The sequence below is a fragment of the Centropristis striata genome, chromosome 12, assembly GCF_030273125.1.
Source record: "Centropristis striata isolate RG_2023a ecotype Rhode Island chromosome 12, C.striata_1.0, whole genome shotgun sequence".
NCBI lineage: Eukaryota > Metazoa > Chordata > Actinopteri > Perciformes > Serranidae > Centropristis > Centropristis striata.
In genome coordinates this window covers 12,989,304-13,016,871 of record NC_081528.1, presented here as the reverse complement: position 1 = coordinate 13,016,871, position 27,568 = coordinate 12,989,304, and the positions used below count along the sequence as shown (strand labels likewise).

The following is a 27,568-nucleotide window of genomic DNA, read 5'->3' as shown; positions in this document are numbered from 1 at the left end:
AACTCCATCATATTAGCAGCTGTCGACATCACATCAAGCTGATCTGAGCCCAACACACACACGAGAATGAGCTGTACTCTTACTGTCTTTGGGCAGAAAGACACCAGCAGCAGACAGCTCCGCTCCCTACAGAATACTTTTAAGAGGCACATCAATCAAGTGTCGCATAAAAGCCCTATACATGCTTCATAAAACTCCTTTAACTCATTGTTTTTATATGAAATCGATGAAGCCATAATAAGAGATACTATGTGGTGTAAGTGTTTGGTCATTTGCCAAATGTTTTTAAGGAAGCCATTCATTTATTTATCACTCACTAACTGTTAGGTGACTGTTCTTTAATCGATTCACAAGCAAAAGCCAGATGTAAACAGAACAGTCACCCACCTGCAAAAGAATAAACACAGCACCCATCAACCTGCTGTCTACCGAATGGGTGGATGGATGTGTACTTAAACTGACAGACTCACACCATAGCTAAAAGCTAAAACTGAGTTATGACCTTCACAAAATGGCTCTGCACCACAAGGTCCATTTAGTACAATAACTGTTCTGGAGTTCAGTCATATCACATTATCTTTATCTTTATCAGCAGATGTACTATGTCACCTCTTTGTTCTCCATCTTCTGATGAGGATATGATGCATGATAAGATGTGATATGATTGAAAGCTCCCGTAGATAATGGGCCTTATTTTCTCCAATGTTTATATTATGATGGTTTGTTTAATCAGTTATACAGTTATACGTTTACCAATTTGAAACATCACTTCTATCAACAACACTCAGTATGCATTTAGCAAAGAGGACATTTTTTTCCCCAAAATCTTTCCTAATCTTGTTTGATGTATTATTTCACTTGCTCAACAGTCCAGGGTGTGTTCAGGCTGTCCCGTATTTTGTGCTTCTTAATGTGCCACACATTTTCAAAGGCAGATAGTTCTGGACATCAGACAGGCCAGTCTAGTACCTGCTCTCTTTTTCTTCAAAGTGGCTTGGCACTGTCTTGCTGAAATACGTAGAGACGTCCCTGGCAAAGATGTTGCTCAAAAACCTGTAAGTACCTTTCAGCATTAATGGTGCCTTCACAGATGTGCAAGTTAGCCATACCATGGCACTTACACACCCCCATAACATCACAGATGCTGCTGCTTTTGTACTTTGTGCTGGTAACAGTCTAGATGGTCCTTTTCCTCTTTAACCAGGAGGACACCACAGCACACTTGACTACTTGGAATCTCTTTTCATCTTAGAGGAGCCCGGGCCCTGAGAAGTTGGCAGTGTTTCTGGACTTTTGGCTTTCATTTTGCATTATAGTCTTAACTTAGGTTTGTTAATGCAGCGATGAACTGTGTTTACAGACAACAGTCTTCCGAAATGTTCCTGAGCCCATGTAGTAATGTTCTTAACGCAAACATGTCTGCTGTTAATGCAACACTGTCTACAGGATCAAAGGTCACGGGCCTCCAATTTTAATTTTTGGCCTTGCCACTTATGTGAAGAGATTTCTCTGGAAGAATTACGTAATAGATTGTAGATCATGAATTCCTTAAATTCCTTGCAATTTTATTTCTTTATTTTGACTTCAATATATGTCAGAAAGCACATTATTAAATTCTGTTTTGTTTATGTTTTACACAGCGTCTGAACTAATTTGGATCCGGGAGTGTGCAAATATTTACTGATGTATTGTCAAAAACGCCTAAATAATATTTTACTTATTTATGAGTTATTCATTTTTGTCATTCACTTTCACATTAAGGTCTAACGATCATTAGTTTTAAAAATCACATATAAATGAATCAATGTAAAGCGATTCTGGTCTTTCAGTACAACCAAATTCATAATAATAAATATGAGTGGAAGCCCTCAGTCTATATCACCCGGGCCTGAAGGAGCATATTGCATCCATAATTTGCAGCCTCTCTCTGCTTTATGATCTATCCAGCCCTCGCTTTTCACGTCAGTCTGCTGCTAAATACCACACGGCCACAGCCATAAATAGTGAGGCGTTTGCTCTCATCACGTAAATGAGAGCATCTCTGTTTTCCTTTTTTTCCCGGCCGCCACGTCACGTTTGAGCGTTGAGCAGCCTCTGTGTATGTGGAGGCTGTCCGCGGTGCTGATGGGAGGACTGATGCTCTCCGGCTCCGTGCAGCCGCTACTGCGCATGTTGCATGACAGGTACCACGCAAGCCTCCATCTTGGGCATCCCGTGCTGAGGCGAAAGGGCAGCAGCCATATACACACTGATTCCAAAATAACAACAAACCGGGCGCGGTAATAAAAAAAAAAAAATTGGCAATTTGCCGAGATGTAACTTTTCAACAAATCCATTCAACAAATCGCTTCAGTGGAGAGAGCGGAGAACAGCATGGGAAAGAAATACAGCGACTGGTCTGGAAGGCTCTGTTAACGACTGTTTACCACTGTCAGCTTTACTGCCTTTAGTTTTCCAAGGAATTGACAGGTGACAAAGCCAAACGGTAAGTGGGAGTGCGTGGCATGTTGTGAGATAAACGACTTTGGTGTTATTTATGTGCGTAACGTGCGCTCATGTGATCGCATGCTCGCGTTCATGTGTATTGGCGTCTCCCCGCCGCATCCCCCCGTCATGGTGGTCGCTGTTTGCTGTGTTGTTCACACGCGAGTCCCCCTGCTCCTCTCGTGCTCAGGCTGTGGGCAAGTGTCAAGTGCCTCTGCTACTTACTTTCTTCTTGTTCCAAAGAGACCCAATGCGACGAGCAGCCACAGGTTGTGAGTGCCCCTGTAGCCTGCGGGGGTGTTTTGTATTGGTGGCAAATTAGTATTTTGATGATGTGCATGTAGCATGGGCCTTTCCTCCTGTCATTTTGCAGCTGGATAAAAACACCAGATTGCTAGATTGAACCAGATTGAAATGCTTCATATTTTTTTAAAAAAATGTGATAAATGACATCTTTTATTGTATTACAGTAAACATAAATACCTGATAAATAATCACATTCTCATCATCTTACATGGTTTATTTCTGTGTATGATTATGGTCCAGAATCTGAAACTGCACAGGCTGGGGAAATTGTGTGAGCAGGGCAGAATTGCTTATTGACCTTGGACCCTTGGGGCGCACCATGTAAGGCTGCTTGAGTCAGTGTCAGCCACTTTATGACAAAGCCTCTGCAGTTTTAACATTGCCAGTAGTAAAACACAGCAAGGGCAATGTTCTTTAGTGGTGGCACAGTTGACTCAGGCAGTGCCAAGGTCAATTTATGGACTCGCTCTCTGCTGAACTTACATTTCTCTGCACAGGACTCAGTTTAGTATGGGGTGTGTATGGGTGTGCTCCAATATACTACACATTAGTCGCTCCCATTATAGAAAACAGCCCCTGATAGCACTTTGATGAGGGCCAGAGTCTGGGTAATAAAACATAGAGGAGTGGTGCAACTTGTTTAATTGTAATAAACTTATGTTGTAATATTTTGTAAATGAAAAACTCAGGAGTTGTTATGTTTTTATGACTGCATGAAGCCTAAAATACAGTGCTTTGGACCCTGCAAAGGATCACATGATACATTTAAGGGTGCACGGGTTGAGACAGGAAAGAAGAAGAAACAATATTTCTGCTGCACAAAATTGTGCTGTAGCTCATCTGGACACTTCTGTCAGTTCACATCCAGGCTGTACACTGTGTTTAATATGTACTTACCTGTGTAGTGGGTGGATTTTAACAGGGTAGTGTTGTCTCAAATTGAACACAACTTTGAACTTTGGCAATAATGATGATACAAACCAACAACTTCTTGTTCTTCTTTTTTAAATAGCAAATTACAAACAGGCAGAACCTTTTTGCCAACATTTGATTGCCAAAATATCTGCAGGCTTGTGTACACACTTGACAATTATATTGCACAGCTACTGCAGCTTTCTCAGCTGCCATTTTCACAAGTTTGTTGGACGTAACCAAGATGGCACTCTGTGTTTGACCATTATCAGCACACTATTCAGATACTGCATTTTGCCATATTTTTGTGTGAACGCACTTTTTCACTCAAAACAGCAGGTGAAGGTTCGGCAGAACATAAACTGAGATGCATTTTTATTTTTATGGTTTTTCTCTTTTTTTTTTCTTTCATCAGAAATTAGATCTTAATGTAAGTGAAATAAATGCCAAAATAGGCGAACGGAAGAAGAAATTTTTGATACCCACAAACTCATTTTTAAAAACTTTCTAAATAGGAAAACAATTTAAAAAAGGCAGTGACTCTTTGGCTAATCTGCTCACAACTTGAGGATATGTCATTTGTGATGTAGTGTTAAAATGGGGCTTGGTTCTTCTAGGGTTAAAAAAATCAAGAATTGGGGATTAAGTACCACAATATGCTGTATGTTCATGCCAATGGTCATATTTTGACTGACCTCAAGAGTTTAAAATGTGTCTGGGAGACTGGAGTTGCTGGTCAGAGATGAGCATTGTCATGTAGAGAAATGCTTGAGGGAAGATGGGACAGAGGAATTGTAGGTCACATAAGAAGCGGTTTCGAAGAAATGTGGTTGGCTGCCAAATGAAACATTCCCCTTCACTCCAGCTGCTGCCATCTGATACGTGCGGGTCAGTGTTGAAGTATGTTGCCCACTTTCTCCTCCCCAATGGTAACATCAAACAACACCACTTTTTGCAGGAATATTCCTGCAGAACAGAGCAGTTGAAACGATTTCCACTGGAGAAGATGATGATCAATGTGCAGGCGAGGAACAGTCAGGGAGTTACTGGGCCAAGGCAGTGAGAAAGTGAGAGAGAGTGTCTCTGTCTAGACAATAAACTGCTTCAGTTAATATACAGTCTTGCTGGAAGGGGTGGGGGGTGGGGGGTACTGTTGGCTTAGCTGTGGGTCTCAGTGTCCCTATGCAATGAAAGGGCACTGGTGTCCTAAATGGGGAATGAATCACACAGGTACTACGGCTGCGAGCTGATTAATGGCCCCTATCAAGAAATGCAAAAGTGCACCGCATGTGCTTAGAAGTGTGCATTTGTATATGTATGGTTCTGTTACTGTAAGACCTGGCTTTGGATTTTCTAACAAAGAGATTTATGGTAAACACAAAACCATATTATCTCCTACAATTTAGTCTTTGTTGTGCGAGAAAGGATTGAACTATAACACCACAGCTCTCATAGATCAAACAAAATGATATCGTTTATAAAGATCATGATAAACAACTGTGGCAATAGAAAAGGGAGCTGCATGCAAAAACAACATTATTATGCCTTTTTCTGCAGGTTCTTGACTGATGTAGAGGATGTTTCAGGGTCATGTTGTCCTGACGTGTCCTGAATGACCATCGTTATTCAGGTGCATTACTCCGCTGATTGGATTTATGCTTGAACTTGCACTACTTGATTAAACCATGTCACATTGATTAATTTATATTTAAGACATCTACTGTATGTGACATGCATTCAGAGTAAATGGGAATGTGTCGTGTCAGGAAAGCAAAGAGGAAATGTCACAGTGCTCAGGAAATGCTTTATACTCCCACAAAGGGCGAAGCTTAAGCAGCCTCTGTCTTCTGTCACATGTGCAAATGAATGCTGAGATTCGTTGAATGTGACGAGAATGCAATTCATTTTGGTTTATTTAATTGCGCACCATTAAGGCTGAGAAATTTAAATGCTGTGGCTCCTTTCCTTTTATTTAAACTGTTTGTTTTTCTTCCGCCACAGGCTCATCTCACACCAGAATGGGTATTAAGAAGCTTGCCATCTTCCTCCTGGTACTCTCTCTTTGTCTAGAGGGAGGATCTGCCAAAGAAAAAGGGACAAAGAAGGGAAAGAAAAAGGGGAAGCAGGTTTACTGTCCATCGTAAGTATGTGATAAACAACACCATGGGCTGTCGACAGTGCAGATGACAACATAAAGTGCTTCATGTAGCCCAACCTGTTCTCATTCCCCACTCATCACATACGAATGCGTGGCCCTTGGCATCACTTTTTAACCCACTGGGTAGCCCTATGCATTTAATTGTTATGCTCCTCAACAGTTGCAGTTTTAAAAATGTGGAAAACATGGTTAATGTTGTAAAAGAAAAAAAAACTACTCAACAAAACAACTAAACCTATTATCACTCCTAACCCTGAATCTCTTGGTGCCACTCACAGGGCTCCCTTAGCTCCCTTTTAGCATTATTTTTGATTTTGGAATTTGGAAAGCTTCCTGAGGAATTAAGGAAATGCAAGTTAATGGAGGAGTGGAGGTCGGGGTAGATGGGAGGGTTAAACAAACAGACTTTTACCCAGGAATCAGTGTTCAAATCCTGCATGAACCCGTCAAAAACCCAAACCACAACCTTTTCTAACCTTAGTTCTTTTGCTTCAACATAACCAAACTTGTGTAATTTCATAACATTAACAACATATTAAAATCTGTCAGACTACCCTGCATGTAAAACACTGATGCTAAAGGGGAACTTGTGCATTACAATGTGGTCAAGGGCTCCTGAACAAGCCTCTGTATGTGACAAGTTTGGAGAAAAAGTGAGTCAGACTGCTTGGTTTTGTTTAGTACTAGGTCATGGTTTAACATAATGTTTGTGAGGTAATTTAAATGGTACTTGGACTACATTTATATGGCACTTTTTTAGTCCTTGCGACCACTCAAAGGCTTTACACTACAGACAACACTCATTAATCCATTCACACACACATCCATACTGGTACCATCTGTCACCTTCTGGAAATTCATCCATACACTGATGAACACATCATCTGAAGCAATATGGGGTTCAGTATCTTGCACAAGAATACTTCGACATGTAGGCTGCGAACGTTGGGTCAGTGGCGACCACTCTACCAACTGAGCCACAGCCGCCCCATGTAACAATTAAGTTACATAGCCTACGTAAGTTGATGAGTCAATGTGAACAAGTCAACGTTGACTTGTTTCACATGGGACATGAACAGCGTTCTCCAGGGTGAAGGTCATGTGTTTGTTTGACTCACCTGTCCTCCCTGTCCCCCTCCCTACGTGGACAATTGCTATGAAACTGTCAATTAGGAACAAAGAGCATCCAATCAATGTCAAACACGCCAAATGCACGTAGTGTTAGACATACTGAAAAATTGCAATGTGACATGTTTTCACATTTTCAACTTCTTATTTACGCTTGTCTGACCATCTGCACCTATCTGGTTACATATGCAACTGTGTTAAATAAAAAGGTAAGTTGTCAGGTCATGGATAAAATGAAAAGTTCTGTCTTAAAACAGAACGAGCATCAACATGTCCTGACATGCCTTTTGGACCGTCCATTGTCTCTCTGCCATGGAGAGCTGCACCCCCTGCTTCCTTAAATGGTAACAAATGTCTTGACAATGAAAGTTCGTGAAATGAGGGAGAAACCGTTTGATGTAGTCCCAGTATTGGCAAGTGTAAGCTGTATGACATATTTCGAGTTTAGTGCCGCGGATGCCTTTGTGGATCAAGGAACCCACTTGGTTCCAGTTTAGCTGTTGTGCTTGAGGTTGTCAGAAGGGTCTGTTAAAAGAGAGAAAAAAAGAGGTTTAGTGGATGGGAATTATGTGTTTCACTTTGATCAGAGGAACCGCAGAACATACACACTCTGCGCAGCATTCCTGTAGAGCACTTTAACTCATCCTCAGTGCATGATAAGGTTTACATAATGATATGTAAAGTGCTTTGAGAAGGGGAAATTCTTTGGCAGGAGAATCATTGCCACCCACAAGGAGGCTTTCTTTTTCTCCTTTCTCTCCTGCCAGATCCTGTTCTCCCCTTTCCATCCTTCCATCCCATTGTTTTTTCATCAGTCAACCTCAGACAACAAATGATGTTTGGCTGAATGTCTCTGAAAGTCACCGCTTTATGTTATGGCAGTTATTTTTTGCAGACAGCTGTTTCTTGCTATTTTGCAGGATGGTTCAAAGGGAAACTTTCACTTTGGTTAAATAAAAAGTGGAAATACACAAAAGAATTATACTGTTTATCTTGACAAGTCTTGTGTACCCTTTGCCACCCACATGGCAGATGCATTGAAGGGGATAGTATTTTCAAGTGGGGTTGTATGAGGTACTTATCCATAGTCAGTGTATTACCTACAGGCAGTTGGCAAGCACCCAGGTAGACAGCAGTCCAGACACAGAAGCTAAGCAGTGTACTCCTGTAGACGGGGACAGCAGCTAAATGTATTTTAGCCACCTAAAAAAATCAATATCAGTTTAAGTGTAGGCTATATTTAGAATATTTCCAGCACTTTAACTTGCCATCAGACAGCCATTTACGACAGGGAGCCGAAGCTATTATCTGTGCTCTCTGCAAAGCATCCAGACTACTTTGAAAAAAAACAAAACTGAAATTTTACTTTGCAGGACATTGGAGTTTCTGGTCTACCGCTGCCTTGATTGGTTAGTTTGTTTGAGTTATTGTGCGACTTTGGTGTTTTAAAAGGTTATTTCAGATTAACGGAAAATCACATGATAACACAAATAAATGAACCAATCTTGGCAGCAGTAGACCAGCAGCTCCTGTGTTCTGCAAAGTAATTACTGTTCATGTCAAAGTGGTGTAGAGAGCAAAGATGGATATAATGGCTGAAGCTCCACGTTGGAAGGGGTTGCCTGACAGCAAGGTAAAGCTGTGAAAATATTCTAAATATAGTTGCTGCCCCCTTCCACAACACAGCTTCCGTGCCGAAACTCCTGCCTGCTTGGGGGCGTTCCAACCGCCATCTACTGTAGATAATACACTGTCTATGGATAAGTACCTCACACAACTATCACTTTAAAGGGTTTTTACAAGGCAAGTATTGAATATAGAAAATGGGGCAACTGGTCCAGTTGTTTACTTTCAAATGTACTTGTTCATTCAAGCATTTGACCCCCATATGTTCATCAAAAAAATCAAAAACAGTTTTCTTAGACAAACCAGCCTCAGCTGTAACACATTTAATGCTAAATATCAAATACTATCATGACAACACACTAACATGTGAAAACATACCTATGACCTATGACCATATTAGCATCCTGATGTTAGCATTTAGCTCAAAACACAGCTAAACCTAAATACAACCTCACAGAGCCACTAGCATGACAAAAATGATCCCAAGGATCACGTCAACTTCCCCAGTCAACACTGCCTGCATGGTCCAAATGTTAAAAGCTAATTTAATCCCTAACTGGTTGCTCTTTCAGGTTATAGTTTAATCAAAGAGTATACAGAGCAGAAGAGGGTGTGCTGTGCATCTGCACTCTTCATCTGCCAGGAATTTGACCTGCTAATGTAATCGTGCTTCAGTTGGCTCTCTGTTTTTCTTGTTTGCAGACAGCTGTCATCTGAGGATCTGGCCCGAGTCCCTGCGAATTCAACCAGTAACATCTTGAACAGGTTACTGATCACCTATGATCCCAGAATAAGGCCCAACTTCAAAGGCGAGTCTCCTTCCCTCTTCATCTGTCTCTGCCTATCCTTAATTTACATTTTTGCTGCACTGCTGTCATGCTAATTAAGGAAACGAGTATACTATGAATATGTACCTCCAGATTTCTTCCATAAACTTGGTGCAGGGGCAGGTATTTGCATAAGTGGTGCATGAGGCAGTAATGAAAATGAATTTTGTGTCATGCATACACTTGCATATTTAACATACTACTACTTCAGCACTGTTACATTGAGGCGATGCTCTCGGGTTGGCTGTATTTCCTTAAGCACAGTTCAACATGGGGTTGACTGACACGCACAGCCTGTTATGGAATGTCTCAAATCTTAAAAAACACTAGAAAGTCCAAAGTTTGTACATTATATTAACTAATGCTGCTATGTCAAATCTCTACCTCTAGAATCTGCCACTGTTTTTTCATTCTTTACTGTCCACCAAGTATCCATCTTTACAGTGTTTACAGTGCACTGTAAATGTCACACTGTACCAGGCTTCAGTCTCACAAAGACAGCCATAAAAATAACAAAGAGGTGATTGACGACCTCCAGTACTGACTGATGGTCTTACCAGTCTTCAGGTAGTTTCCATCCCATGGCCCTTGGCAGCAGAATCTGTATCTGGGACTAAATGTTTGATGTATTGTAAGCAGAATCGGCTCCCTCTCCTGACTGCCCGCGACTCGTCCAGCAGCCAAACATCTGCTCTTGATTTCAGGGTGGGCTGAAAGCTCCCCGTCCATTAACATCCATGTCATAATCTCCCAAATTACATCCTAAACTGTGCCTTGTGCATTACTCTGCCCAGAACTATAAAATGGTGAGCAGCTTTTACGGACCCTATAGGGAATTTCAAGCTTACACCAGAAGTGTTTGTTAAATATTATTTAGTTTGCTTGGTTGCATTAATGCAAAGACGATGCCACCTCTACATTATGCACATTCATTTTGCGGATTGCATGGTGGAATTTATCTTGTAAAACTTCTGAGCCTCCAGTAAACACCTCAAAGGAAATAATTTATTCAAAAGAGGGTGAGCAGCATGCATTCATCAAGGGTTTTATTAGTTTATGCTGAAGGCGTGTGGAGAAGTGGAGAAATGTGCTGGTATACAGTATATGTTTACAGCAGAGAGGATGAGAGTGGTTTTCATTACTTTGCAATGTTGATAAAGTCCCCTGATCAGTAACAGAATCAATTGAATTACAAGTACAATATGTTGCCATAAAGACTTACAGGGTTTTACAAAGCATACTGACACTTACTGTAAGCTACGAGCACAGTGCTGCTTGCTTCCGATGCAAAGCAGCTGTAAAACACTGCACACTCAATACTACAATCTCTTCATTCCTATTTCCAGGTATCCCCGTGGAAGACAGAGTGAACATTTTCATCAACAGTTTTGGCTCCATCCAAGAAACGACCATGGTAAGAGTTCACCTCAATCCCACTTCAGCCTGACAGGATTGAAAATCAATAAAGCTGCCAATCAGGCGCAGTGGATTCGGCTCAAAACTGCTTTATCCGACAAGTTTTAAGAGGCATGCATGAGCATGTTTTCCTAGACGGTATCAGGCCATTTAGCAGTAAATCATTATGAAGACTGGTTTTCATGCCTCATTTATCTGATGGCTTAATTGCTGATAAAGAAGTGCAGTTTGAATGCTAGTGAACAGATTAAATTCAAGGACGGCGCCAGGTCGACTCTTGATCACTTAAGAAACAATAAAGGGAACATTCCTGGAGGTTTCTAATGAGCCTGGCCGACCGGTGTGTTTTAATTTAAAGCTGCTGGGAGGAGCCAATAAACATAAGGTGTCTCTGTCGAAATAAATATGCTCACTAATGTGACAAGATAATTGAAATAAATGCAGTGCGGAGTGACAGATTCTGCAGTTCGACTTGATTCTGACTCATAAACTCCTCTATGGAATGCAGCTTTACAGGTAGTAATCATTTCATAATTGAAAGTACATTTAATGCAGGCACTTATTGGACCTTTAAGTCACTTCATTGGTCAAAATCCAAATCTTTTATGTTAAATTTTAACATCAGGATACCAAAATGATGAGCCAATTTAGTTTTTGTAAAAATAGTCAAATGAAAAAAGAAAAAAAAGAAAGAAACAGAATAATAGACTTGAAGAATAATTCTGAATCCTTTTAATAGACAAAAAAGAATTAATTAGATTTTTTTTTCAAAAACAACTGAACTAACAACTGAAATGAAGACATAATTTAATGTGTTTGCGAAAGCTGTCAAACTGCTATCAAATGCAGCGCTGCTGGCGAATTCATCTACATTCACAATGTGAATATTCTGGCACTGTCTGGTCATTGGGATTCATGCCAAATACAGAGGACTTTAAGTTGTTATGGGAAGCAAACACAATTTTCACGCTTCTTTTCATGGCACTTTGCTTATACTCCAGATAATCCACAGACCTTGTTATGAGCAGTTTCATGTAGGAACAAGAGAAAAAATATGTAGTTTGGATCTGTGGGCTGTGTGGCAGCTGAGATACAATTTAGTGTCTTTTTTGCTTCTTGCAAACCTGCTATTTTTTTTGTGAATAATCCAATTTTTATGGAATATACTCCTAGCCTCACTCTTAACAGAAAAAGATGGAGTACTAAATGTGAGACCTTTGCTCCTAGAGTCCTGTTGCAGGTCTGGGCAGTGTCTCGGTCCAAAGCAGTGAGAAATGTTCTCCTACTTCATTTCATGAGGAGTGACACTCGGAACAAAGCCTTAGATCTTGGTACTGGAATTGGAGCTGCATGAAAATGAACTCTGGAAATATTTCTTTGGCTGCAAATCAGCAGAGTGTGTCCGCTTGTAAAGTCTTCCAGCGGAGAGTTTCACACCAGAACCAATTACAGACCAATTAGGATGATAAATGCTGACAATGAGAAATCCTTAAAACTCAAAAGTATAGAAGCGGGGTTATGCAGATGGTGGAAAAAAATTAAAGAACAATAGGAGGAAACAATAGAAAAGAAGGAAGAAAGAAACGTCTGTTCACTCCTACATTCAGACTGATTTTCACCCGGTGAGGCTCCCATTGGACCAAACACAATTCTGTAATTAAGAATGTTTGTGACCTGGTGGCCATGTTTGCCCTGCTTGAAAGGATGAGGAAGAGACAGGAGGAATGAAGGTCGAAAATTCGAAGAGAACAAAGTTCAGAAAATACCGGTAATCAGAAATTTAAAGGCAGTGGCAAAAAGTCGAAGAGAAGGGCAAAGGGATGAGAAAGGGTAAAGACCAATGTAAAGCGAAGAGAAAGTGAAAAAAGACAAAACCAGACCGTAGGATATCAGAGAATTAGATAATTTAGCCAGGAAAAGTTGGAGGAAGAACTGTAAGAAAGAGCAAGAGAGAGGAAAGTCTATATAGTGGAAGGGATACAGTGAGAAAAAAAGCAGAGAAAAAGTGAAGGTAGCACAAGAGGGCAAATAATTAAAAGAAAGAGGAGCCAGGAGAAGGTAAGAGATATGATCGAAAAGGAAAAAGTAACAGTCGGGACTGAGACAGAGAAAGAGCGATGAGGGTCCCCAAGATAGCAAATCTGTCTTCCCTCCAGACGGCCCAGCGTAAGACGCAAAGAAAATGAAAGTGAGGAAGGTTCAAAAACGAATCCAGGAGGAGAAAGAAGTGGCAGCTGCTCACCTCTCCCCCTCAATTTGTCACTCTGTGTGGTATCTGATCTCAGAAATCCTTCTCTCATCATTAACACCTCCTGAGGCCAAACACCACCTCCCGTCCACTCTAGTTAACATTTCTATTTTCACTTTATGATTGTATCCATCAGGAGGAAATAACTAATTTGATGTTGTGAGGTGAAATAAATTGTGGCAGTGTGTGTTTTTTTAATGCTTCTCAGCTGGAGTTTTCCTCGTTGATTACAGCGAGCGGTCGTGTTAAATCTCTCCGGGACTGAATGCAGTACAGGCAGCTTGATAGTGAGCCAGAGGGAAGATATATTTCCTTGTCTGCTTTTTAGAAAGGCGAAGGTGTGGGAATTGGCCTGCGTCTCTGTCAGACAGAGAAGAGCCGTAGAGCAGTAGCTTTTCGTGCTGTCGCTCGAGGACTGGTTGGACTTTGGAGTCTAAAATTAGGTTGTATAGAAATGACAGCTTGCTTTTCCAAAAAAATAGATATCAACAATATGACCACTGCTCCTTCTACCCGAAAATGTTTACTGGCAGAAAAGTAAAGCACATTCTGGACTACAGCTGAATTTATAAACCATCCTAAGACCATTGTGTATAAAATGGAGCGAGCTGAGTTCTTGAAATAGTTCTTGCCTATTTATAATGCATATACCACAGAGAAGAAGGAAAAAGTGGTTTCCTGACTCATAGACATTGTGCATGTCCATAAGCATGGAACACAACGTGGATCAATCATACATCACACATTGTTTTTTTGCATTATGGTCAGGAAAATTATCTGTGTACACGCTGTGTAAACTGGATGTAAACAGAGGGACATTTAGTTAAATATGGCAGTTATAAAATCAACACTTGCACAATGCTGTGTCTTATTGCTTATTGGAGAGTACTTGAGGGTCAGACATGAACTATGATAAAGGGTGAAAATACCCCGAAGAGTTCAAAGAATGCCAGTGCATTTAGAATTTGCATGTGTGTATATAGATAGCATAAAAATATAGAGAAAAAGAATTTGGTGTATTTGCTGTTTCAGTCCAGATGAAGGGTTTTATTGTGAAAAGTGTCAGAAAGAAAGGAAGAAAGAACATTTTCTAAAGGGCTGACCACACAAAGAATGATAACTAGAAATATATAGATGTAAATATTGTTCTAACTCAAGTGGATGGTGGAGTCCACACCACAACTGTTGAAACACTGACAGCCAATCAAAATTATCAGTGCATCACATTTAAATCTATACAATAATAAAAAAGTGTAATGCATTAACAGCATCTCCCTTCTCGCCTCCACGACTGCAGCCTTATTCTTGGTAACAATATTCTTAATAATAAGAATAATCATAGACAAAAGCTAAATTAAGTGCTTCAAATCTGCTGTTTCTGACTGCCTGTGTCATGGAAGCTAATTGATGGTGTTCAGGGAACAAGATAACAGAAGTCGAGGGACATGTGGGGCTCCGACACAGCTGGAGCGTGCAGTGTGTGGTGTTCATCATTGTGGATGCTCACATCGTTATAGTTGTAGTTGTCATTGTTATCCTTCTTGGTGTGGCTCTTAGCTCCTGTCTGTAATGTGGCTTGACATGGGTAAATTCACAAACAGCTCAGTCCAGTGTGTAGCTGGATGTACAACTGTGGTTTCCCAAAGAACTGATGCTATTAAACCACAGTTAGGTCACCTGTCTCTCACTGTCAAACCTGGCTGTTACTAAAATAGTTTCCAGTAGGAAAATGTTTTGTCAAGAAACAGGTTGACGTACATTTCCATAAAATGAGACAAAACTTTCAGAAAATATGACGTGTGACATGTCAAACGCTCTGCCCACACAATCCTAACAGCCTAACAGCAAATACATTAGATATACTTTATCAGAAAAAATAAGCAGTGCAAGTCCAAAATAAAAGTCGCAAAGCTAAGATGGACTGCTTCAGGCAAAGGAAAACATGGAAGAACACCTGAAGGGCCAAGAATGACGTGCTGCAGGACTTCAGCCAAGATAAACTTAACTCAGGGTGAGGCTCGACATATTGTCTGGGATAAGATCCAACTGAGGGAGCTTGTTGTGGGCCTGTGTCCCACAGAAAAACAAGATGAAGGAAGAACCCTGAGAGGGGTTTGATGGTTTGTGGCATGGTGGCCAAAGTTGGAATTGCAGGTCCTGTGAGTCAAGCTCATCAGTGATGAAGAAACAACAGCATCAGACACAAATTACTGACAATTTCAAATATTAGGTCCATTGCTTGGTTAAGACTACCAAGAGTCATATTACAATATAATTTTCATGTCATTCACTTGGGACAGCAGTTAGCCAGACTCAACCAGAAAGAGACAATAACATGCAGATGCATAATTTAAAAGAATTATTATTTTCTTTACACTGATTGCCTTGAATTTGAATCCAAAGTAAAAACAACACCTTCGATCAGGGGTGGCCAACCTGTGGCTCCAGAGCCTCGTGTGGCTCTTTAGTCTGCCTGCAGGGGCTCCCCATGGCTGAGACATAAAAAATGATATAAATATTTTTACATTAAAATATTCATTTATCAATGGTGTAGACCAAAAGCTATTTGAAAAAAGTTTTGACATTTAAGTCAACTAAAATATGCTTCATAGCTTACGAAAGTCTCCGGCCCGGCGCCTTAACCTTCAAGTTTTGCCAACTTTGAGTTAAGTTTTGAGTTCCCCAAGATAGACTAGTTTTCAAAATCATATTAATAAATGCTCAATATGACTATTAACAATGTTGGTAGGCCAATTTAGACTTATTAGGCTGTTTAATTTTCATTTTAGGCTCAATATAAGGTTTGCGGCTCCATTCCGCGATTTTCTCTTTTTTTTGGCCAACAGTGGCTCTTTAGTTAGTAAAGGTTGCCCACCCCTGCCTTAGATACTTTTATTCTATTCTAGTTCCATTATTTCGATTGGAGAAGTTTATCATCATATCCCTGTTTTGCTTCTTGCATCCAGGTGAAAGTTTCTGAAATGCCTGCAATCCACTCTGTTGTCAGTATGTGAGAAAATTGCACCATTTTTAATTTGAAAACAGAGTGCTTGAGTGCGGAGCATAAAGCAATGATAAATGTTGGCTTTTAGCACACTGCTGCATTTAAAAAAGGCAACAAATAATATAAAAACTGGAAACAATGAAGGGATGGAAGGGGGAAGGTAATTTCTTAGCCAGGAACAGGAACACCCACACACTCATACAGCTGGTATTTTGGCGGCTTTATTTGACATGTCATCCATCTTCACACTCAGCATTAATAGTCCCTTCCTAACACCTGGTCCCAGAACAGCTTGAGGCACGCCATCAAAGCAGCCACACAGAAAAAAAAAGTGTCCCAGAGCCTCACTGAGTCATTCCCACCAACAAGAATGTGGAAGTTTCACTAATAAGCTCTCTAATGAGGCATTGGTTGGATCACATGTTGCTGTATTGATAACATTTGACCCTTGGATTGTGTTTTCTGTCTGTTGACTGCTTTAAAAGTAGATGTCGTGAATGTTTTCTCTGCAGCTGTAAAATATCACTCAGCATGTTAAAGTGGTCTGTTGACGTGTTTGCTGTGAGAAAATGCTGCTTGGCAAATACTTGAAAGACCTAGAAAATGTAAGCTGTCAATAAGGTGTAACCACTGTATCCTGGAGAAAGTTCACTTTGTTTAAAAAGGCAGTGCAGGAAAGGCGCCAACAGGAATGTCCACTTTTTTTGTATTCTTTAACTACACATCAAACCATTGGAATCAGAGAGGTGTCTGAAATGTTAAAAATGCTTTTTGAGTCTGGTTTTGCAGTGTTATGGAGTAAGAGCTTGAACAAAGTCCAAAGGCTGTGAAAATAAATGCCTCTATTTTGCATTCTATCTGGGCACTTTCCTTTTTTAGAGCTTCATATAAAATGTAAATAAAAAATAAGCAATTAACCAAATTCCATTCAGAGAAGTTATTAATCCATTTTAAAGCACCAGCTAGTGGCTGATAACTTGATGTTTTTTATCTGTTATTGTTCCAAACAGGATTACAGAGTTAACATCTTCCTGCGGCAGCGGTGGAATGACCCTCGGCTAAAGCTACCGCAGGACTTCAAGTCTGATTCTCTCACCGTCGATCCAAAGATGTTTAAGTGTCTCTGGAAACCCGACCTGTTCTTCGCCAACGAGAAGAGCGCCAACTTTCACGATGTAACCCAGGAGAACATTCTCCTCTTCATTTTCCGTAACGGAGACGTCCTCATCAGTATGAGGTAATGCATTTTTATTCGATTTTTCTTTATTTTCAGTGTTTTCTCTGATAAAATGTGCAAATTACAGAAAATATTTAAGGTATGCACCTCTGATTTTGATTTTTTTGTACTTTTTTTTAAATGAATGTAGGTCACAAAGGGTTTGCAAATAATCACATTCTGAATTGCATTTTTTATTTTTATTTTTATTTTTTTTATAGTGTCCCAACTTTTTAGGAATCAAAGTTGTACATGCCATGTAAAAAATAATAAAATAAAAAATATTAAAATAATAGTTTCAATTTGCTAGAATTTATTATTGGAACAGAATTCATAATTTATATATAAAAAAGTTATTGCATAAACTATTAATGTAAAATAGATTTTTTTTCCTCAGTTTAATTGAATTACATATTTTTTTCTTTTTTGGTTAATGTTAGTCTTGGATGGGAATTTTGAATGAAACTTAAATGAGTAAGCCTACCAAAAAATTAATAAATACATATTTGTCTTTAATGTAAAGACATGTTTTTGTGCAATATTTTTTTTATAATTTCAAATCTCATGCACATCGTCAATTCGATCATTTTCGTACAAAATAGTTTGAACTGTTTTTCTAGTGTAAAAATCCAAAATTATCAAAACTATATTTCCCCCTGGGGTAGCTTTGCTGTAGTTCAACTTCTTCCAGTGTGAAAGTGTAAATGACAGCTTCCAAAGCCCCAACACTGATAAAAACATTTTGAAAGTGCTAGAATTGCTCCCATGTCAGCTGAAACATTGTCATGGAATGGATGTGCCACTCATTGCTTATTAGTTTCAGGCAAGACAACACAAAATAACTTCAAAACAAAAAAACAATTGGCCAACATGAACACAATGTCAGGCAGAATTAATGACAATTCAATGGCATTATCAGGCTCAGTGCAAAGCTTGCCTAATGTAGCTTTAAATATGTGTGTACACAAGACTAAACAAGCACATCATACAATTTAAGGCCTTATTGCATAGGACTATTACCTGGGGACGCTAAAGTGATCATGTAATAATTGACCATTTGTGTTTTAAATGCACTCCAAATCTACATGATTATTTTACTCCTGTGTGGATCTCAGTCAGTTAGGGGAGGCTTGTTTCCTTTATTTATGAGTTGTTCTTTTTCTTTTTTTCTGGGTCAAGAATCATTGAGGCTGCAGACTGCGAGGGTGAAATTTCCAAAAGATAATGAGACTGTTAGCATGCATAGCGTTTGGTAAAAAAAACATTTTTATCGTCCAGTGGGCTCAACATAAACTACAACTCTCTGTTGTGTAAGGCTTCAATTGTCTGCTGAAATAATCCTTTTGAATTGTCTGTTATTTTGAATGCAACATATTTTGTTGTGCAAATGCACCAAAAGAGTAAACCTTTAAATCCTACAAGATCTTAAGGTAATACTGGTGTCGTGTAAACAAGGCTTTTATGTGAGCGTAAGTGGATATAAGAGGGTAACAAAAGCACAACACAATGACAATCTGAAAACAGAATTTTTTTCATCCTCCTCCAGGTTGTCTGTGACTCTTTCCTGTCCTCTGGATCTCACACTGTTCCCGATGGACACACAGAGGTGTAAGATGCAACTAGAAAGCTGTGAGTTTCCCTGAAATAATATCACCTGAAACCACCTATTACATCCCATATATTTGCTCTGTAAATGTCATTTCAGTCAGACTTTAACCACGTCTACTTGTTGGTATTTAGGTAGATACAGTATTTATGAGTTGGGAATATATTTGTTGTTTTTATAAAATCGTTGTTTTGGGGTAAATGTAAGCTCTTTGCTTGTGTTTAGAAGCCAATTTCACTGGCGAACACTTAGAGAAGTGGAATAAATCATCATATTTTAAGTTTGTTGTGAAAGTCTCACAGCTAATTGAGCTTGACTGTGGTTATTGCATCTTGTTTACAAAGCAGTTTAGACTCAAATAAGCAAAATAACTTCAAGCCATTTCCCTCTAATGGCTAACCCGACTGCTGAGACATATAGTTTTCTGCCAGTCTGTCTGCATTTATATTATATTTCTGTGCTCTGATTGTATGTTTCTCTTTCTGAGTTTTCTTAACATGCAAACAGATATTGTGGGCATATAGAATGTATATTTACACTGTTTATGTATATATGCACTTGTGTAACCACCAGTGTGGTTTCAGCCATGTACATATGTGTGTTTGTGTGTTCACTTTTTTTGTGCCTTTGTACCTCTTTTATCCAGTTGGCTACACCACAGACGACCTGCAGTTTATGTGGCAGACGGGAGACCCGGTGCAAATGGATGCCATCGCTCTGCCACAGTTTGATATCAGACAAGAAGATATTGATTATGGGAACTGCACCAAATTCTATTCGGGAACAGGTACTGTCCTTGCTGTGAATCCAGTTTTCTTACACATCAACAGGAAGTATCAGAAATTTAACTCGAAAGAAAATAGATATTTGGCCCATTTTTGCTAGTACTGGGTATTCCTTTTCAATTTGGCACTAATGAAAGACTTCAAAGTGAATTATTTTTCAACTTTTTTTCAGCTTTTCCATCAAACACCATGTCTTGAAGCTGAAAAGGGTTTTCACTTCAGTGCTGTTCATCTGTTGGGCATTCTTTTCATGCTTTATCAATTATTCTCTCTGAATTTAAGTTATTTTGTTCTGGGTAGACTTAAAGCTATGTTGTCCTTATAAAATACAGAACCCTAATATGTTCATGTGCATATTAGACACTCCTATCGACCAAGTTTGTTTTGTATGTCATGACATTGAAAAAAATGTTAGATACTAGTGGGACATTCTCTTTGAGTTGTCCGGTGGCGTGCTGTTATCCTTCTGGCTTTAGCCATCATAGAAGTGGTGTTATAGGTTCTTAGTCAAAGAAAGCAGAGGAGTTTGATGGGTCTTTTTGTGAATGTAGGATTAGTTTCATGCCGTTGATTGAAAGATGAAATCTTAGCAGATCAGGTCGTGGGCAGCAAGCTTCACAACAGATAAGAACCTTTAGTTCTTATCCTTTAGTTCTTATCTGACGGAAGGTAATGATGTGTGACTTTGTTATTTTGTTGGGTAAAGGCCAATCATTCTGCTTCCTTTTGTAGACGGAAATCCAATTCCAACACCTCAATAATGAACAGGGTTGTAAAGATGAATGGTGGGTTATTTTGCTTCGTGAAGATGTAGTCTTTAAAAAAAAAGAGAGCAAAGATGTGTATGCACTGGTGTTGGATCATAAAACCAACTGAAATCACAAAGTGAAACATATTATGTGACATTTATCCAGAGATATTTAAACTTTCCACAGTCAATGTTACTCTCTAAAATAAGTAATAATTGAGAACAAAAATCACAGTACATAATAATGAGCTAAAAGTATTGTAAAAGAATCACTCTGGTTCGTAGATTGGAGGCCCAAGAGCAAACACACACTGGAGATAAAGTAAGGTCTCAATACCGGCCTTTATTTTTGGTCACAGGTAAAATTATGCAGATCTGGTGTCAGAATCACATAATCCTCGCAGGAAGGCAGTTAAAGTGAGCCAGGAACACTATAAAAGTTTACATTTTATTCGTCTTGGGCTAAGCCTGTCCATGTACAGAAAATGGACGGATCGACACCAATTCTATTGGCCAGTTACTAATAACAACAGTTGTTCACGGTGTTTGTTCTACACTGTGTGTGAGAGTGTGTGTGTGTTGTCCTCATAGGCCTGTAGCTAAGAGTTACCAAGTCTAAACATGACAGCTGAAACTAAAACTGTGCCATCTATGAGAAAAAGATTACAAAATCACCAGTAAGGTGGAAAGTCACATTTACTCTACACAGCATTATAATTATCCATATATAACAATCTACACAGCATTATAATTATCCAAATATAACAATATAGATGTTTGTCTCTTCAAACATTTTGAGTTCCAGGAAAACCACATGTTCCTGGTTAGTCCTCTTGTTTCTTTCACATTCAGGTGTTCCTGTGAACCAGCATCCACAGCCAGCACGTCCTCATACCTCAACAACAGAATGGGTTGTTTGCTAATAACTCCCAAAACAACATTTATAACAGTTCGTATTTAATGTTGTGAAACAGTCACAGTTTGGTTAGATTTATGCATCAAAACCACTTGGTTAGGTTGAAGAAAAGATCATGGTTTGAGTTAAAATAATTGAACCGAACATGTTACATTATGTAAAGTATAACTGACATAAACAGCAGTCTCCTTGGATGAAAGCCCTGTTTGTTTAATGCATCCATCCATCCTGATATCCTCCCTATGTGGACCTTGTTGCCCTTTATACTATGTCACCTGATTTGTTCCTTTGCTCCCGTGATAATTACTACTACCACTAGTCATCACCACCTAACAATAAACATAATTATAGTTCAAAATAAGCTGCTTGGAGAGCAGTATGGCCATTTTTTGTGAGGATAGTCTGTCCACAGCTCTACCTCGAGCACTACTGAATGGAAAAAAAGTTACTGAAAATGTCATTAGTTATTCATCTCTGTCAAGATCAAGGATTTAGTTTGAGAAAGCTCCATATCATTAATTTAAGGGGTATGTTTGGACATCAACCCTTGAAGAATTATATGTGCCTTGTGGAGTTTTCTTACAAACAACCAAAAGCTCATTTTAAATTTGTTGGTACTTACATTCATTGGTAAATGCATGAGTGTGTCCTTGAAGTCTAACAAAGGTGTGGAATGCGTTTCTGTCCTCATGAAACATTTGCCAAACTGTTTTTTAGTGTATAGAATCAGGTTTTACCTACGTTCATGTTTATTCATGAGCAGTCTTCTTCTGTTGTTCCTGCCTCCAATGACACAATACTTGTGTCTTATAACTGCCACCATGTCAATCAGCAATTATCAGGATGCACAAGTCATCTCTTTGTATGGGAATCTAATTTGCATTGTACAATTTTACAAAATGTTGTGTAGCTACATCCTATAGATGTTTCCAACATGTTGGCTGGAGGTAGCTACCATGAACTAAAGTACAACATGTCACTCTGGCCCTATATCCAGGGTGCTGGCAGGGCTAAAAAGTATTCATATAATAATATAGAAGAAAACCTACCATAAAGGTTCTGGTGCTGTGCCATACATGTATTCAGACCAATGTGAGTACAAAATGACATTCGCAATGAAATGGAAAATCTCTATCAGCCAACAGAGCTGGTATGACCTCAGTGCTCTCGCACTTGGGAGGCACACTGCTGGCAATGAGTCAGCCTTTTAACGGGTTGCCATGGCAACCTGGCCAGACACAAAGATCACCTCTGTGTACGACTGGTTCGAGCCTGCTCTCCGACACAGGCAGCCCTTATACGCCGCATAAAGCTCACCCAGAGATCCCCGGGCTAGTTAAATATTACTTCAGCCCATCCACTCTAGCATCCCATTGGACCCACCGGCCAGCCTCAAAGAGCAGAAACACAACGCTGCCGGAGGAGGTCTGAAGCGTATTGATGCCTATCCCATATTCCTTTAAGTCCGACTAATGAAGACCTTATTTCCAGCTGAGATGGATTGGTTAAAATTGATCTTTTATGAATGGAAATGAATGCCGTGCTGTTAAGAATAATGATGTTCTGAAAACAGGAACATGTTCCTAATCGCTAAAAATAGGAACTGGCAGAGGACAGATCTAGGTCCCCTGCTTAATAGGCATGTTATGAATTGGAAGCAGTATTTTTTGGGGTGTTGCCCTGAGCGTTCAAACAGGTCTCAGCAAAGTTAGATGAAATGATGTTAAAGTCGTTATTCCCGTTGACCTTTCTCTTTCACTTCTCTTTTGTTTCCTCTATTACTAATGGTGCACACAGCTGTGCTTTGCCTTGTGCCGGTGCGGAAGGAAGGAGATCAGATACAGGACTTAAACTGGCTGCAAGCTTTCCTCTCAATGCCGAATACAGATTTAATATAACATGTAGCTATAGTGACATTTCTATCACCTGATCAATTCCAAATCAGGGGCAAGAAATTCCCATCCAATGATACCAGTTTCCAATCCCTGCTTCTCATTTTTTTTAATTATAAGGCAAGCTGTGTTTCTCGTTGAAGTTTACTTAAATCATATCTGACCATAATCTCCTTCCCCCTGCAGGGTACTACACTTGCGTAGAGGTCATCTTCACCCTAAGGAGACAGGTTGGCTTCTACATGATGGGTGTTTACGCCCCCACGCTGCTCATCGTGGTCCTCTCCTGGCTGTCCTTCTGGATCAACCCTGATGCGAGTGCCGCCAGGGTGCCTTTGGGTACGGATTATTTGATCAATTCCACCACCTTCCACTGACATTTACCAATACACATGTTGTGTAAATATTCCTTTTGCTGTTCAACCAGGGTCGAGTGCATGGTTGGACTTGGATCAAATGCAGTGTGGGTGTTATCGAGTTAATTAGGTGTGAAGACTCCAGTCGTAAAAATCCATGGGGAAAAGATTGTAGTTGATCAAATAAAACTCTCTCTGTAGGATTTACTGTATAAGTTTTAAGGGATCACTTACATTGGGACCCCAATCATCTCCATCATGACACCATCAATCACTCTGACAACTTGAAGGACTTTATCTATCAAGCATGGTGCCATGTCTAGTGTTGTTTCATATGTCGTAAATCACTGAATATAGCTGTAATTGACAGATGAGGCCTATTGCAGTGGTGCTTCAGGTAAGTTAGTGCTTTAAAGTCAAAGTGTTCTTGTGTAGGTCTAAATACATGGGGTTTAAAGTGAAATAAGGGCAGTTTTTCTGGTTGTTCCATGTAAAAGTGATTTGTTTTCAGTCATTGGAAACAACCTTAGGCTAAAAAGGCTGATTTCAACATTTCTACACTTACATACATGCTAATATTACTCTATGCTCTATTTCCAATTTTCCCTGTTTATGGATTTATCACACTCTGTCCTCCATCTGAATTTCACGCATTATAATAGTGACGTAATTGCAAACAATGTATTGGGTTTTTACCGCAGTTTGTGACACATGGCCTGTTAACTGCAGTAGAGATGTATGTCCAAAAGAAAAGCCCACATTTCTGGGCACACCATCTTTAAACATTTAAAGGCTTGGATATCAACAGCTTTTTGGATATGTGTAAATATCACAACACTGACCTTTTCAAGAAGGTGGTTGAAGGAATGAAAAAGGGAGACTGTGTTTGCACGGATGAACAAGTCCGCCACCAGTGGAAAACTTTGAAACAAAACTTATTAAAGAAAGAAGCAAAATGGCACGAACCAAGTCTATATTTTATAATGATAAACAACATTTATTGGGGAATGCATGGCTGCATGTTAATAGGAATATTAGTGGAATATTAATTTTCATTAGTCATGTAAACCGCTTAATAGGAAAAAAACTTTTTTCAGGAATACAGTCAAAAAACTGATTTTGTCCATGTAAAAACACACGTTACCGTTTTCTATCCAGCCTGTTTCCCTGATTAATTGTGATGTGATGCTCGCTTAGCCACATGCTCAGATTGCCAAAATGCAACAACATTTACTAAATTTTGCTGGCTCCATTAGGCTCAAGTTTAAAATATGCAGCTGCAAGGCTTTGTGAATAAAACAAGCGCAAGCTCTTGTGTTCCTGGTAAATCTTTATGTTAATCGGCAAGGGCAACAAGAGTTTTTCAGGAGACAGAAAGAACCTGGAGACACTGAGCTGGCCAACTAGGTGCACCTGATCCCTATTAACCCAAATTAATGAAGGGGTGTGCTGAGGCGCACGAGGAGCAAGGCTGTGTTTCCAGAGTGGGGAGCACACACAATGTGTCTAACCTGAAGAGGGTCCAGCTAGATTACGAGACTGTTAGCCTGAGCCCTGAGGGGATGCAAGAACAGTTCGGTACTGCTGGTGCTTAATTTATGGTGTGTTTTTGTTTATGCACTGAATAAATCACAGGCGAGGAGCAGGGGAGCTATCTCTAGTGTCCCTCTTGCTTACAGCGTTGGCTTTTGGCACAGGCCTAGTTCCACCTGCATGATGAAAGAGGGGCAGAAGCTCTTAAACTAGGTTCATACACTCTGTTTGGTCCAAATGCAAGACAGATTATCCTTATTAGAGCACACACTTCTCACACATCTTCATTCTTCACCATTTTATTCTTTTCTTTTCACCAAAGTGTTATTTTTTATGTCTTTATTTGTCTGTGCTTCATACATATGAATACATTTCCAGTACACACAGGCTGACACTACACATGGTAGACATGATATGTGCTTGCTGGAAAAAAATGTCCATTCCACTTCTTATTTGTGCTACTCCTCCATAATTTAACCTGTGTGTAATATGTCAGTGTCACCCACAAACAGCATCATACAGGCAGTTCTATGTGTGCAGGGCTGCATGGATAAGATAATCCATTGTTATCCCGCTCCAGTCGTCCACTGCCTCCTTTTTCTCCATCCTCCCCCCAGTTGTTTATCACCACTTTCATCCCATCATCACTCCAACTCCTCCTGGAAGCCTCCTCTGACTCCTCTCTAAATGGGATCAGTCCAGGTCAGTCAACATTTAGGTGTGGGGACTACGCTCATTTATTGCTCTTCTCTGTGTGTATGTGTGTGTTGGCCTTTATGTGTGTGTTCATGTGTTTATTTAGCTGAGAATGTGTGTTTTTGTGCGTTTTCATGTATACTCAGGGTGTTTTCTTTTCACATAGGGGGTGCGAGCGAATGTTATAGTAAAAATGGGCTTATTACGGCTGAACAGAAATATGTTTTTCTAGATTTTCTGTCTTAAACAGCATTTAGGGTTTATTTTGTACATGCAGCTCAGTGTGTCATCGGGGAACAAGGCAAACAAAGCTATTTTAGAACCAACACCCTTAAGGTTTTTCTCTCTCCATGGATAACAGGTGGGCTTCCAGGATGACAATGCTCTCTTTAACAGTTCGTTCTAGTGAGGAAGGAGCAGTTTGATTAGAAATCCTGAACTCCGCATGAACCCTCCCTTGATGAGTGTCCATAATGAGGCCTGGAGGCAAAACCCATCGGTCATTCCATTGTATTTATTATCCCTCTAAAGAATCATTACAGGAAGGGGAGTGAAGCCATTCATTGGTGCTTATAATACCATACCGAGAGAGTGGTTGTAATTATATCTGCTGTAGCCCGAAACAGTTGCTGCTGTGCAGGGGGATTCTCTAACCTGTAATCCTGTTAGCTATCAGAGATAAAAACAATTTAAAATTACTGCTATTAAAGGCTGTCTGGGCTCTTTGGAGACGTCCTAATAAAGAAGGTAAAGGAGCGGTCATGAATTTCTAATTGCAGTCATGTTCTCATAAACCCGGTGTGGATGTGAGCATTTTATTATAGGTTTTCTGCACATTGGGGGATTAATTTGTTCAGTGTTTGGTGCATTGAAGAGGAAATGCATCAGTTTTTTCTCTCAGGAGGAAAACTGTGGATCCAATGGTTTCCCTCAATGGAAACACAAGGAGCAGTCGTGGGTATTAGAGTTGGGAATTAAAACTAAATTTTTTTGGCCAAAATAAAAAAAAAAGCTTGACTGGTTAGTCAGAATATCACCATGTTTTACCTATTCTTTGATCTGATAAATAGATTTCAGGAAGTTTAGAAACAAGCTGTATTGGAGTTACAATTAGATCTTTTTTAACATCCACGTTCCTCCTTCTTTGCTGACTGACAAGGTTAATTGTCTGCTCTTCCTGTTTAGGCATCCTCTCAGTGCTCTCTCTGTCCTCTGAGTGCACCTCCCTGGCTTCAGAGCTGCCCAAAGTGTCCTACGTCAAGGCCATCGACATCTGGCTCATCGCTTGCCTGCTGTTTGGTTTCGCCTCGCTGGTGGAGTACGCCGTGGTTCAAGTGATGCTCAACAGCCCGAAGCGCATTGAGGCCGAGAAGGCCAAGATAGCATCCAAGGAGAAGGCGTTGGGAAAGAGCCCCGCTGCAAAGAACAACACGGTCAATGGGACCGGAGGGACGCCGCTCCATGTCAGCACTTTGCACGTCAGTGGATCTGGTTTGATAACTCAAGTGTGTTTGTCACCATTTACGCATTACATTTACTGTATATTCTCACTCAGACAAACAAAACATCATGCACATTAAATCAGGGGAATCAGCTCTTTGCAGTGATAACACTACCTCCTATATCCATTAAGAATAAAAGGCAAGTTGAGATCTTGCCTCATGATTAACAATTTTCACTTTTTTGCCACTAACTAAAAAACACTAAGAAT

General features: G+C 39.8%; 1 protein-coding gene across 2 annotated transcripts in view; it reads left to right on the top strand.

Annotated features, from left to right (window-relative positions):
• Window positions 1-2,231: 2,231 nt before the first annotated feature.
• glrbb (glycine receptor, beta b) overlaps window positions 2,232-27,568 on the top strand; it is a 30,450-nt gene continuing 5,113 nt past the window's right edge. Inside the window, exons 1-9 of one of the 2 annotated variants that reach the window (XM_059346654.1) lie at window positions 2,232-2,485; window positions 5,704-5,842; window positions 9,317-9,423; window positions 10,788-10,855; window positions 17,120-17,346; window positions 18,872-18,954; window positions 19,578-19,718; window positions 23,459-23,611; window positions 27,043-27,335. In XM_059346654.1, the coding sequence (XP_059202637.1) occupies window positions 5,721-5,842; window positions 9,317-9,423; window positions 10,788-10,855; window positions 17,120-17,346; window positions 18,872-18,954; window positions 19,578-19,718; window positions 23,459-23,611; window positions 27,043-27,335 (1,194 nt within the window). In that variant the 5' untranslated portion in view covers window positions 2,232-2,485; window positions 5,704-5,720. Of the gene's footprint in view, window positions 2,486-5,703; window positions 5,843-9,316; window positions 9,424-10,787; window positions 10,856-17,119; window positions 17,347-18,871; window positions 18,955-19,577; window positions 19,719-23,458; window positions 23,612-27,042; window positions 27,363-27,568 lie in introns of both variants that reach the window. The other variant, XM_059346653.1, reaches the window with a different exon arrangement.